The sequence below is a fragment of the Glossina fuscipes genome, unplaced genomic scaffold (assembly GCF_014805625.2).
Source record: "Glossina fuscipes isolate IAEA_lab_2018 unplaced genomic scaffold, Yale_Gfus_2 0, whole genome shotgun sequence".
NCBI lineage: Eukaryota > Metazoa > Arthropoda > Insecta > Diptera > Glossinidae > Glossina > Glossina fuscipes.
In genome coordinates, this window is record NW_023998414.1 from 22,357,769 (window position 1) to 22,371,858 (window position 14,090).

General features: G+C 31.6%; 1 protein-coding gene across 1 annotated transcript; it reads right to left on the reverse strand.

Moving 5' to 3' along the window:
* Positions 1-2,014: 2,014 nt before the first annotated feature.
* LOC119632413 lies at positions 2,015-3,361 on the reverse strand. The gene is made up of 5 exons (XM_038025345.1): positions 2,961-3,361; positions 2,739-2,887; positions 2,492-2,676; positions 2,231-2,425; positions 2,015-2,131 (listed from the first exon to the last, which is right to left on the reverse strand). The coding sequence occupies exons 1-5, from the start codon at positions 3,359-3,361 to the stop codon at positions 2,015-2,017; spliced, it is 1,047 nt and encodes a 348-aa protein (XP_037881273.1).
* Positions 3,362-14,090: the final 10,729 nt, after the last annotated feature.

Consider the following 14,090-nt stretch of genomic DNA (forward strand, 5'->3'; position numbering starts at 1 on the left):
CAACTAAATAAAAATGCGGCATCAACATAACACTTAAGTTGTATTACTATTTGATGTTTTTTAATCATTTTTATGCATACTCCAGTCCGATCGTATTATTGAGCTCCCAATGCTCACTTATTGCTGAGTCGTTAGAGAGTAAGAGTTTGTGTAGAGTATATGAGAGTACGTAGCAACTTGTACATGCACAAGAACGTATCACAAATAGCAAAAAAAAAAAAATAATAAAATAAATAAATAAATAAAATTAAAAAAAAAAAAATTTTTTTTTAAGAAATTTTTTTAAAAAAAAAAAAAAAAAAAAAAAACAAAATTAATAATGAAAATTAAAATTTGTCATAGTAAATGAAAATTGTTCACTCGACCCATCCGCGCGCAGAAAATAATCTCTTTTTTTTTCTTCTTTCCCATTTTCCTTTAACATATGTATATCATCAATTCTGATGGCCGCCGAAAACAGCGTTCACTTCACCCGGACGAAAAAGATGAAAACTATTATACATATACCGAAAGTCCTTTATCCAAATATGCATCAATGAATAACATAAATATGAGGATAGCATTGTTATCGCTAGAGATATAAAGACAATATCAATTGAATGATATTTTGATAAGCGTTACTTGGGCAACATTGTTTATCGATGAATCTCGTGATTGACGTTAAAAACGATATTTATCACACTTTGATCCTCAACCGTCGTCATCTGACATATTATGTTCTGTGATAAGCTATCAATCGCATCAGCTGGGAATGATGCAAGTCAGCAAGTTAAGCATAGCTTGATATAATTACCAAAGATAATTCATACCCGTACCGTAGCGTCATAAAAAAACAAATTTCATATTTCATATCATCATTAAACCGTGCCCTTAGGTCGTCATCGTAAACATTTTTGGCTGTGCCTAAACAATTGAAGAGTCATGAATTCGACCATACCTTGATGCTTAGTTGTCTATATCGAGTTCAACTTCACAAGTTGTTTAATTGCTCTCTGCGTGCATTTAGATTGTTTTGTGTGTGTGTTGTTGCATCAACTCTCTCTGCTTTTTGCAATTTTAGGAGAGTTTGTATTCGACATAGAGTGACCATCGTGTAAGACTTTTAAGAATGCGATATAAAGAAGTGAATTCTAGTAAAAACAAATAAAAAAAATTGTATTCGATCGTGTCCGAATCGTTTATATCCATCCTAAAAACAAAATGGGAAAATTACTAAATTTAATTTTTTTTTTTTTTTTTAATTAAATTTAATTAATCGATCAGAAGGAGTAGACATTGTAAATATTTAAACTTTTACAACGGAAGTAAAACTAATAAAAAAAAAAAAAACAAATAGATGAATAAATAGAAGCAAAAGAAGCAAGTAAGAAAACTATATTCGGTCGTATCCGAACCTTTCATATCCATCACCATTAACTCAAAAAGTAGCAAAAACAGGAAAAGAACTATATTTTCATGCTCTTCATGGAGCGTGAGCGCAGCTGATTTATTTCTATTTTCAAGAGTTTTTGTCGCATAGGCGTATGGACATTGCGGGTGGTACGAAGTTTTCATAGCAATTCAGAATGCCGAAGTACTATCTTCGCCACATTTGCCAAACCATTTTGTAAACTTGACATTTCGGAATGGGGCGTTATAGGGGTTAGTCAAAAAATAAACGGATCCAAACTGTTTTCAATAGCGTTCGTCCTTGGGTAAAAACACGTCACTGCGAAATTTCGAGCTGTAGCTTGAACATACATTTACATGGACAGACATTAGACGAACAGACGGATAGACGGATAGACGGGCTTAAGTCAATTCAGATTATAATTCCGAATCGATCCGAATAATAAAAGGTCGATCTATTTTAAGTCCGCATGTTACATGGGACCGCACTAGCTTAATATATCCTATACCGCAACTGGTGTAGGAGAAAGAAATATATGCCTTGATTAGTTGATTGGTTTTTAATTTTGAATTTTTATTACGTTTTTTGTAATTTTTTTATAGTTTTTGTTTTGTTTTCTTTTCATTATAAAACTTCTGATGGTTTCATGGAGTTTTTAATTTTTTTCAATTTAATTCGTTTATAGCTTGATTTCGGAACGAGATGCCTCTTTGAAGTGATTCGCCCATTCAACTGAGCGAGCTATAAATAAAAATTAATAACAAAAACAAAAGATTTTGAGTGAAAACAAGATCACAAATATTTAGATAAACTTTTTATATCAATTAAAAAATCGCTTACTTTTGCAGCGCGCGCATTATTTGCTCTATACATCAGGGACATTTTTTGGTTAATTTGTTTATATTCTTCATGATAAAATTCGTATGAATCCTTTAATTTCTGCATTTTCGTTTTTAAGATTTGTACTTCATGCGTTATTGTCTCCTCTACCGCCAGATAATTTTTTTCGCATTTAGAATATTTTCGTATCAATTCCTAAGGTGTAAAGAACATCCATTCGGTATATGAATATAATAATAATAATTTATACATAATCTATACATCTTGATAGCCATAATAAGCATTCATTATAAGCGAGTTACACTTGTCCTCATGTTCCATAATGTCGTTTTGTTGACTGATCTTATCAATCAACTCTTGTTCGGCGAGACTTAACATCAATTCCATTTGATAACGTCTAGAATCTTCGTATTCTAATCTGGCACGAACTTTAATATTATCTATATCTAAATAAAGAATGCATATACAATCCATTCATATGATTGAATAGGAATATGAAAAATTTTACTTAGTTCATCAGGATTTAATGGCTTGCTTTTAATTGCTTTCTTTACACGATTTATAAAGTCGGAGGCTTGCTTAGCATACATGGACTTTTTGTAGTCTCTCATAAGTTTACACAATTTTTCATCGTAATTGAAGTACTTAACCGCACCGCTTAAAAGAAAACACGAACATATAATTCAATACAAACAAAAATAGATCCGTTAATTAAGTTTATATCGCTTACTCTAATAATGATCGTATATATTCAGGATCGCAATTGTCTATATAATTATTTAATATTAGCAACATGAAAGTTGTCATCTCGTTCATATCTATTAAAAATTTTTCAATTGCCACACTTTCTTCATCGTAGTGTTTTATTAATACCTGATACCAAACAATGTTAAATGGTTCGTTCGAGCGGTGGTGCTCTTGCGTCCAACGGAATAGAAAATTAGGAATATCTTCTGGATGTATTTTACTCGGCGCCGTAGTATCCTTAATAATTTGAAGAGCCTTTAATGCTTGGACGACTACCAAATTCACTGAGGTTTGTTGCAAGGATTTCCTATCGTTGCCACGTTTACGATGTAATTTTCTTAAAGGAGTTACGAAACGAATAGTTTTCATCATCGAAGACGCCATAATTTCAACTCGAGTACATTGCAAAACAAACAACAACCGAGACAAAAAAGAAAAAAAAAACAAAAAAGTATCCACCGAAAAATGCAAATAAAAATTAAACCCGAAATTAAAACAAAAAAAAATCAGGAAATAATCAAAAAAAAACAAAAAAACAATAACCGGAAGAAATGAACGAACAACTGTTTAATTCCAAAATAAGAAATTCTCTAAATTTTCATTTTGAAGTATATAACCGGTAACCCAAAGCCATACGTCGTCTTTGTTTGCATACATATAAGCAGTTATTCGAAAATTTGATTTATCTGTCTTTTGTAACAAGTAAAACAGTGAAAAAAATTTCCAAAAATACAAGTAAGAACATTATAGTCGGGCGAGGCCGACTATTCAATACCTCACACTATAGTGTCTGACACAATTCTTATTTTTATTATAGAACACAAAAATTATATCTTGTTTCTATTGAGAAGCGCGCTCAATCTAAGCGAGCAACCTAGTAGGTAGTACAAGTTCAATCTTTATCCAAGTTCAATGGAAATCCCAAAAATAAGCGTATACGGTCCAAATTTTATAGAGTTCATTTTTGTATAAAATTACTATTATGGGTCAATTTTCAATACCACATATTCAAGTTTAGGATTTTTTACTCTAGAAAGGACGAATTGTTCTGAAAATTCTTATTAGAGAAGGTTCGAAAAAATAGGCTGCGGTGATTCAAATTTGGTACAGTTAATTTTTTTTTTGTTAAATTACTATTTTCATTATGAAGCATTGAAAATTATACTTTTTTGTCGTATGAACTTCAGTTTTTCTTACATGAGAGGAGATTCAAATATGGACCCGGCCGGTCCAAAGTTTTCATACCAATACAAAAGGCCGAAATACTCCTACTTGGCCACTTTTGCCGAAAAATTTAGAAATGTTGGCATTTCCGAGTGGAGTAGTCGAAAAATAAACGGTTCCAAACTATTTTCAGTAGCGTTCGTCCTTGGTTCAAAATACTTCACTATACCAAATTGCGTTAAATTATCCTAAAAATTGCGTCCTGTAACTTGAACACACATTTACATGGACAGACATAAGACGGACGGATGGACGGACAGGCTTAGATTAATTCAGATTGTGATTCTGAATAGATGGGTGTAATAAAAGCTTAGTCTATTTTAAGCTGTATTACATAAGTCCGCGTATTACATAAGTCCGCACTAACTTAATATATCTTGTACCATGAACCCTGTTGGGTATAAAAACTTGAACTATAATGATATTAGAAACAATTAAACATTATGTCGTAGTCTACAGGGAAGAGCATAGAATTGTGGGGTGACTTTGTAGAAGAGTCGAGCGCTACCTGACATTCCAAACACAATTGTGGCCAGATACAGTTCGGAAAACGGGAGACTTGGTTGTCGTTTGTTCTGTAGGTTAGCATGAAATCTGGCGCACTTTCTTGCGCGTGTTGTGATTCTAAAAATAATTAATGTGCCCATGAGTGATATATTCATTTGGCAAAACGTTTCCAATGTCCAGGCGGAAGCTTTAGAAATTGCGTGCAATATATATATATATATATATATATATATATATATTCTTGATCAGCATCAAATTCTAGATAGATTTCAGTATTTTCATTTGTCCGTCTGCTCATCTGTCTGTTGTAAACATTCTCTTGGCCGGAAAAATGAATCGACTCGTATAGAAAATGGGCCAAATCGGTCGTAAGACACGCCTAAAGTTATGGATAAAGTGAGGATATTCCTGTTTCTCAAAAGCAACAAAAATCTACCAAAAATGGAATGTATATTCTATAGTCGACCTGCAGAAGCAAGCTTCAATGACCCCATGAAGTATATAAAATCTTGGTCAGTTTGAAATTAATTATTTATTAATGTAATGTCCATTTGTCCGTCTGTGCAACTATGTAATATCTGTGGCAAACATTTTTTTTTATTCGCCTACAAACTTACAACAGAATTTAAAAAAGATCTTAACTTTTTAAATAACGCGCCTACGTGGCAAAAGCTGTGCGCACTATTGCTTCCCGTATTTTTTGCTTCTTACTCATAAAATACAGCACACACATCATATGAATTTCCACTTTTATTCTCAAAATTGAAAAACCGGCCGCCAAATGTTATCGAGAATGTAGACTTATTTTTTTCCTCTTTTTTTAGGTCGATGATCTATATAAAAGATTCGATCATGACCGAATATAACTGTCTTGTGTTGATTACTCTTCAAAATTGCTTGCAGCTGTGGCTGTTAATTGCATAAATTAGACAGAATTCCATGGCATAAAAAAAGGGATGATTTACCATGTCTCCTTAAGACCCTCAAAGAACTTTTCCTGAATACGAACACAAACACTTCGTTTTTGGCAGGTATATGGTACGTAACAGTAACAGTATGGAACTTTATATCCTACATTACTAGTAGTAAGAGTATATAAATTATGTTTGTAAAGATTGCAGGGAGATCCATTTTTTATTGTACTGATCGATTTAGTGCATTTTTCTGAATCGATTTATATAAGTTTCTCTGTACTATTAATATCCGTTTGTCTGCCCATCGTATGCCCATGCAATTTTATGCTTAAGTTATGAGTCGCAATTTCCGAGAAGTTTTGATAAAATATGTTACATTGATTCCTATTGAGAATACATATGTATATATGTATATTATAATATTTATCTAGTAATATCGTTAAAACGTAACATATTGACATTTAGTGAGTGTGGAAATGTTGGACGGGATGGGATTATATTTCGAATACTATCTCTTTTAAACGTTGCTATATTTGTGTTTTTTGACCAGCTCCGATGAAAAGTAAAGCTTTCTACGGCCACGAAATCTAATTCCAAGGTTTTCATATAATTTTATTGTGCAAAATTTGAACTACACAAGTCCAAAACAAGCCTTTATATGAGAACATCTTATAATTGTCTGTATATTATGACTGAAATAGATAAGGAATGATATATTAACTTGATATTATATTTGGCAACCCTGCTGATCTTACTTTCTGCTTATTTCAAGCTCTTGAATTATTTTAAAGATTAAACAATCATACGGTTTGTATTTATTTGTTTATCTTTAATTTACTTTGAAAATTATTAATTTTTTTAATATTTTATTACCATAAACTGACGCAAGTGACAAGTGAATGGTAGAAGTCAGTATTCCGCATATTGGTGCGTGTTGGCGACTTGATGATTTTTGTGAAAAGTCTTCTACGTGTTTTTTTCTGAGCCAATTCATGTACGTTGGAAGAGCCTAAAAATTCATTGGACAAACAAATAATAGCAACATAGGTTATGCCCTATAATAGTCTGAACAATCAATAAAAACATTGAACTATAGAAACATTATAAGTTATGTAAGCAAAACAGCAATAAATGTTTGCAAAATGGATTTACAATAAACATAAAATGTCAAATGCGATCGCAATACAAAATATTGACAGAGAAAATTTCTTTGATTAAAATTTTGCTGGCATTGTTGCTGAAACTTTCCTGTGAGAGTTGACCCATGCGACAGCATTGTCATCATCATCATCGAATCAGTCGGCCGAATCTGCGAATATTAAACTTGATAACCTGTACCTAAACAGCTGTTTAGCATCAAAACAATAATGCAACAGATGAAATGAAAGAACACTACGAAAGTATGGGTATTCAGCTACCCGACAGTAGTTTTAATAAAATACTGTAACACATCAAATATAAGAATTTTAAACAACAGTAGTTTATTTACATGTTTCATTTTTCTTTGCATGCTACAAACATAATATTTTAATATCAAATTTTACAATCTCCCTTAGTGTGATATTTGAGGAAGCACTCTTCAAGGTGTATCGTAGCTTTTTCAGGACTTCCTTTTTCCGTCTTCCCCGTTCATTTAGAATGTTTTCAATCGATTTAAACACCATCTCGATCTCATCTTCGCTGCTAAAAACTTCGAATCCATTTTTATGACCTTAGGTCATAAAAAAGTAACTTTAATTACCAATGCTTTCGCTTAACAGAATATCAAAAATCTTGCTACGATTTTGCTAGAAACTCTATAGTGTTCAGACTGAATGATCTAAGTGTCCACCATCTGATATATACCGGATATATAATCTCACACCAAGTAAAAAAATTTACAAAGCTTGCAAAATTTAACGTACAACATTATATAAAATACTAACTGCGCCTCTCGGGCGCCATTCGAGTGCAAAAGATTAAGATATTTAAGGCACATTTTATTTTTTCGTTGCTCAAATTTAGAAAAGATCTTAAGAACTTGTGTCTTTCAACAAATACAGTTCGTTTAAGTCCTTCATCCACACGTGCTAACGTAACATATCTCTCTTACAACTATCTTTAATACAGCAACTAATTGTGTTTTATATATACTAACATGGGATTATAAGGGGATGTAGAGAACAAGTGCCTCTAATTTCTAACATATTACATATGTTTGTATAAATTTGAGTAATCTTTGTTATAAACCCTTAAGAGATAAAGAAAAGAAGAAAGAAAAACGAAATAAAAGGTAGGGAATATCAATTTTTAAAGAAATCCGGAGACGGTCATTTACATGGAACCATTTTTAAATCAAAATGACATGATCCTATATTATCAAAAAAAAAAAAAAAATCATCTTGGTATCTTTTATCGTTTAGTTTTTATTACACAATAAACAAGTAAGAAAGTTACATTCGACTTGGGCCGAATCCTGTGTACCCAGCGCCACTTTTTTTTACAAGCCGCGGTAGGATAAAATTCTTCACCAGCTTCAAATTCGAAATGTGCCTAACCATGTCCGCCTGCCCAACTGTTTAGAATCTATAACAAAATTTGATTTTATGGTTGTTAGAACAAACGTAGCGATGAAAATTTGAATATATGCTCCATGGATAATTCTGCAGTATCTGTAGATAAATCGAATATTATAGTTTATTAAATGGCCTCTACTACCAATCCACTTAAAACTGCGAAGATTTGAAAGATTTGCTTCAAAGATATCGCCGCATCTCTGCTTAAAATACAGAAAAAAAATGTTATATTCAAGTTATCCGCGTATCTGCAATTATCAAATTAAACAAAGCCCTCGCTAAATTCATGCAAAGCTTTCACTTGCTTTAATGAACATAAGGATAATTAAATTTGAATTTGTTAACAACACTGGAACAAATCTAAATGATAAAAGCTTTCGTTTTTACTAACTAAAAGTTTTCAAAAGCTTTCAATTCACTTAAGACGTAAACTTTTCGATAACAAGCAAATTTGGTCCGTTAGATAATTTGGTCCGAAGCACAGAGTTGCTTGTAATAAATAAGAAAAATTGTCAAATAATGGCAGCTCTGTTAGATGGTTATATGTCCAACTAATAACTTAAACGGTAACGCCATTCAGCTCTGTTAAATAGCAATTTAACAGACTGAACAATGGGCCAGCTCTGTTAAAATGCAAAGCTTTCATCTTGCTTTAATGAACATAAGGATAATTAAATTTGAATTTGTTAACAACACTGGAACAAATCTAAATGATAAAAGCTTTCGTTTTTACTAACTAAAACTTTTCAAAAGCTTTCAATTCACTTAAGACATAAGTAAGCTTTTCGATAACAAGCCACATGCAGAATGATTCAAAGCAAACAAAGCAAATTCGGGCAACGAGAATATCGCTGTTCACTTTTCACTTATTTTAATATGATTAGAGATTGTATGGCGTTGGAAAGTATCGCATATAATTTTCCAAAAAATTAGATATGAATCGCTTCTAAAATGTCGTGTAACTCTCTAAAAAATTAGGTGTAAGAGAGAAACGACTTCAGCAGCATAAATAAAAATTGCATTTACTTATTGAGTTCTGTAAGTAATAAAATGACACAGGGCTCTTACACAAAATTGACTCACAAAATGGTAGGTAAGTACACTCTACATCATTTATTGTGCAGGGTATATTAGATTTGTGTGGAGGTATATAACGGCCAGAAAGGCTAAAGATAGAGCCACTTTTTATTATACTGATCGATTTAGAATCATTTTCTAAGACTGTCTGTACGTCTGTCCATGTGATTTTGTGTTTAACTTACAGGTCAACACTTTTTGAGATATTTGGATAAAATTTCGTACAGTAACGTGTTTTGAGCCAAGGATCAATTCTCTTTCTCTTTATTTATTTAGTTTATCTTTCATTCTGTTTTATATATTATTGACGTTTCTATTATGTGGCTTAAATTCATCGTTCTATGTGCGATTTTTCGCAATGTTTTTGGAATTTGACGATTGATGACAATCTGTTTGCTGATTTTCAAAAAATTTTTAACGTTCTTTGTTAACAATTGACTGCATTGTTGAAATTTTCCCCAAGATCTCAAAGGTAAGGAGAGGATCATTAGACTGAAACCCTGCTAAGAAAACGGTAAAATAAGTCTAAGACTATCTACTCATTTAAAAAATAAATAAAAGAAAAAGAATTCCAAGACATATTGAGTTAAGATCGAAGTGAAATTGTAAATAGTAGAGACTTTACACGTTACCGGCTTAAGAGCTTCCAAAACATATAAAGATTATGAGAATGTTTGACATAACTGGGAAGCTGGGATGTCACATGAACTAAAGAAGTGGACAAGAGAAGGAGAGAAAATGAGAAGAAAGAAAGAATGGAAAAAGAGAAGAAAAGAAGAGAAGAGAAGAAGAAGAGAAGGGGCGAAGAAGAGAAAAGAAGAAGAGTTTGTTCGCTTTGTGCTATGATATGAGTTGAAAACTTAATCTCTCTTCGATTACTTTAAGTATTATCTACTGCATCATCACTAACCGAAAAATCTATCTCTCTATGTTAAAAGATCGATTGGAGAAGTTTATACAATTTTTTAAAATAGTTTATGGCGAAAAAACATCAATAATATGCATCAGGTATGTAAATATGAAAGCGGATTTGCTCATAGATGGGCCGTGTGAACTATGTACATATCTGAAGTTGTGCTTTCTTTATAGCTACGGCATCTGGCAATAATAAACAATAAATCGTGACTATCTGGTGTAACATAAATATTATTTCTATATCTTTACAAGCTAAGTGCTCGTTTGTTCCCCCGATGTACCCCCTTATATTGATACGTCTTCCTGATAAATTTTCTATAAAATTACATATATAATATGTTAGGGGTGCGTTTATCGTCTTCTATACGCTATAGAATATATACAGAACTAGCATTTCTAATTCGGTTTCACTGTCGCAATATGTATAATTGCTTTAATTTTAAAATGAATATAAATAAAAATATTCCAAAGAAAATCTTGTTTTCTTAATTAAAAAATTATAAAAATGATAAAAATAGAAATTAATTGGCGAACAGACTAATAATATAAATATAAATGGGTATTGTTTTCTCCGTTTTTATATCAACATTCCTTTGATAAGGTGAGTTTTTGTCTACCTGGTCCTAGTTATTTCTTCATACTTTTTTTTATCCCTGCATCACTTATGGTATATGGCATAGTAAGTTTGTTGGGAAGTACGTGACACCTTTTATAATACCGAGCGATTCATAATCAGCCAGTCTGTCCGTCTGTCCATTTAAATTTTATATTGAACCGGTTCTTACGAAAACTGAAAAAATATCATTTTTAATATATCATGGAGAAAATTAATTCATTATAGTAAATTGACATAGCATAGAAGCATTCCTCCAATACGCACGCATTCATGAAGAGTACGCTTGTGTACGAAAGTAATGTGTAGCTGTGTAGTTGGTGTATTATTACCAAAACGAGTGAATAACTGTTTTAGGCGAAGTTAACTAATAGTCGGTCGTGCCCGACGATAATGTTCTTCCTTGTTTTCATATCTTCTAAAAATGTACCCTTTTTTCCCGCGTTCTCCTTTACAATAATAACAGTTTTTCGTTTGCCATCGGCATATTTATATTTATCCATGAAGCAAACACTGAGCATCATTTATAAATGCTGGATAAGTTATACAGAACTGTTTCAGCTCTGAATAGAATTTAAATTTTTACTATGAGTTGTACAGCGAAGGCGATAAAACTAAACAATCACTATGATAACATGTGACTCATAAACAATTCATACATCACGTTGTGCATAGATTTTGAACTCCATATGTGCTGATGCGAAATTGATGGAAATTCAAAATATGTATCGGAGACTTAATGAAGTGCATATAACACATTACCCGATAATTATTAACGAATCCATTTTATAAATTCTAACCTCTCAGCAAGTTTGTTTGTTTTCACAGGTACTCGTTGCCGAGCAATTGCGACGACGTCCGAAATTTCAAGGTAAAGACTTCTTTCAATTAGCTTACACTTTTCTCCTCCTGTTCCAGAATGTTTAAAACCAACGAAAACGATTTTTGTTTTTAGTGTAAGAGATGCTGTGAACTTTCTGGAGCATAGTGAAAAAATTCATTATCGCAACAAGTAAGAACAGTATACCCTGGCGAGGCGCACCATTAGATGCTTTTCTTCAATTCACCTAAGACAATCATTCATTTCCGCTCATGATAATATAACGAAACTTGCATATTGTTCCTATGTAAAAGCGTGCTCTTCATGAAAGCTCTAGTATTCGAGGATGCCCGAAACATCAACTGATATGGTTCAAATTTGGAAAACTTTGTTTACTTGTCAAAGATATTATGATTTTTCAATTTCTGTCATAGACAACTAAAAATTATATTTTCTTTTCATATAAGGGCTTGCATATATTAGGATCTAAAAGATACCCTACTGTTAAATTGTTTGGTTAATTTCCTGGAGCAATTTTCATTATAAAATATTGAAAATCGAATCGTATTCTGAAGAGAGAGGGATTGAAGAAATCTATCTATGTGGACCAAATTTGCTTCACTTCAATTTTATGCCAAACTACTATCATGAACAATTAGGTCTTTTTGGTATATATATATAAAGCATATATATATGGCTTTATTACACACTTCCTGAGAATCTTTATATGTGGTAGTGTCCAAAAAATAGACTTATGTAGTGCAAATTCGGCAAGGTTGCATTCTCTGGCAATTCAGTAATAGGAATAAAATTTGACTATGAAATATTGAAAATTATTTATTTTCACTTTTCGTTGGAACGATTATATAAGAAATATGAGAAATTTGAATATGAGAGAAAATTGCCTCAACCCAAACAAATTTTTCACACCTCTTCAGATTATTGGAGTGCTATTACTCAGCTAGTTTTGTCGAAAAATTTTGCAAATTGCAATATTTTTCCAGATAACAACGTTGTATGAGGAGTAATCGAAAAGTCAATGAATCTAAACTATTTTCAACAGCGTGCGTCCTTGAGTAAAAACACATTAGTGTATCAAATTTCATGAAAATATCTCAAAAATTGCGATCTCTAAGTTAAAAGATGTAACATGGACAGACGGACGGATAAGTTTGAATGGATATAACGAAATGTGAATCTATCTTAAGCATTTCTGTGTGTTACATACGTCTGCAAAAACTTAATTACGATAAAGATTGCATACTTTTTTCAACTTCAAAAAAATAAACATGTTAGCCTTAGAGATTCTTAAATTCAAAAAGTCTCGTGAGAATGAATCCGGTATTGCCATTTTTATAATTTTAATTTATTTTTATTTATTTAATTTAATTTATCTAATGTACATTTATTTAAATTAGAGCCGATAGAGCCTGTGTTGCTAGTGCTCAATGTCTTTTTTTTAGTCTAAGAATTTATTTCTTTAGTCTAAAATTATAAATAATACTAATAATATAATTTTAATAAACTCTTTTCTTTAATATTAAAAAATGACATATATATATATATATATATATATATATGCTTAATTATTTCCTCGAATATTATTTATTTTATTATAACAAATGCCTTAACTTTCGGCTGTTAAAGAGATAAAGACCCATTAAGCGACTCTGAAGAAATTGTTCCCCGCGTTGCTTACCGCAAAAAGTAATTTTTAATAATTACAAAACACGCTCTCATCTAACTAAACTAATAGATCGCATGATATCAAATTTTGTTTAGATGTTCATAGCACTTGTGTGTCAAGCTAACGAAAAAAATAAAAGAAAAAGACTTACATTAGAAGAGCGCGATTTTTTTCTTTTTTTTCTAAATAAAACTTTCCCTCAATTTTTGAACATATTTGTTAAAATTTATTTAAAAAAAATTATTTCTACAAAATGCTAGGTTACTGTCAATTCTGCGCTTTTCATTCCTTTAATTATCTTACTAAAGACAATTATTAGACGGATTTATGATATGGAGTGTTCTCAATAATTGCTTGAAAATTATGTTTATGGTTAAACAGAACGTTTCTACCGTAGTAGTGCCAAACGAAGTGAAGTGAAGTTCCGTTTTACTGACCTAATGTTGGTGTACAGTGAGTTTTACCGTTCTACAAATGTTCGAGATCTATTGCGTTGACGTTATTTTAAACAAGTTTTATTAATCTACTTAAGCTTAATATGGTTAAACGTTCATTAGCTATGTTTGTTATTGTAGGACAATTGCAAGTACATTTTATTTTTGTTATATTAAACCGGTTTTTATTGTGATCATTGTTGGCATATGTTTGTTACATTTCCAAATGTTCTTAATTGTATTAAATGAGAGAGAAAGACAGAGAATTGCATTAAGCAGCTGCATGGTTATGGGTTAATTAATTCTATGGTCGAGATAATAAGAAAAGGGATCGATTGACTGCGATATGGGGGACTATAATAATAGG

Bases quoted from the DNA above. Each gene is read 5' to 3' on its own strand.
- LOC119632413 (XM_038025345.1), bottom strand. From the start codon at position 3,361: ATGGCGTCTTCGATGATGAAAACTATTCGTTTCGTAACTCCTTTAAGA. The intron at 2,426-2,491 runs GTATAGATTATG...TTTACACCTTAG, and splicing joins CTTATTATGGCTATCAAGAT to GAATTGATACGAAAATATTC. The intron at 2,132-2,230 runs GTAAGCGATTTT...TTTTATTTATAG, and splicing joins ATAATGCGCGCGCTGCAAAA to CTCGCTCAGTTGAATGGGCG.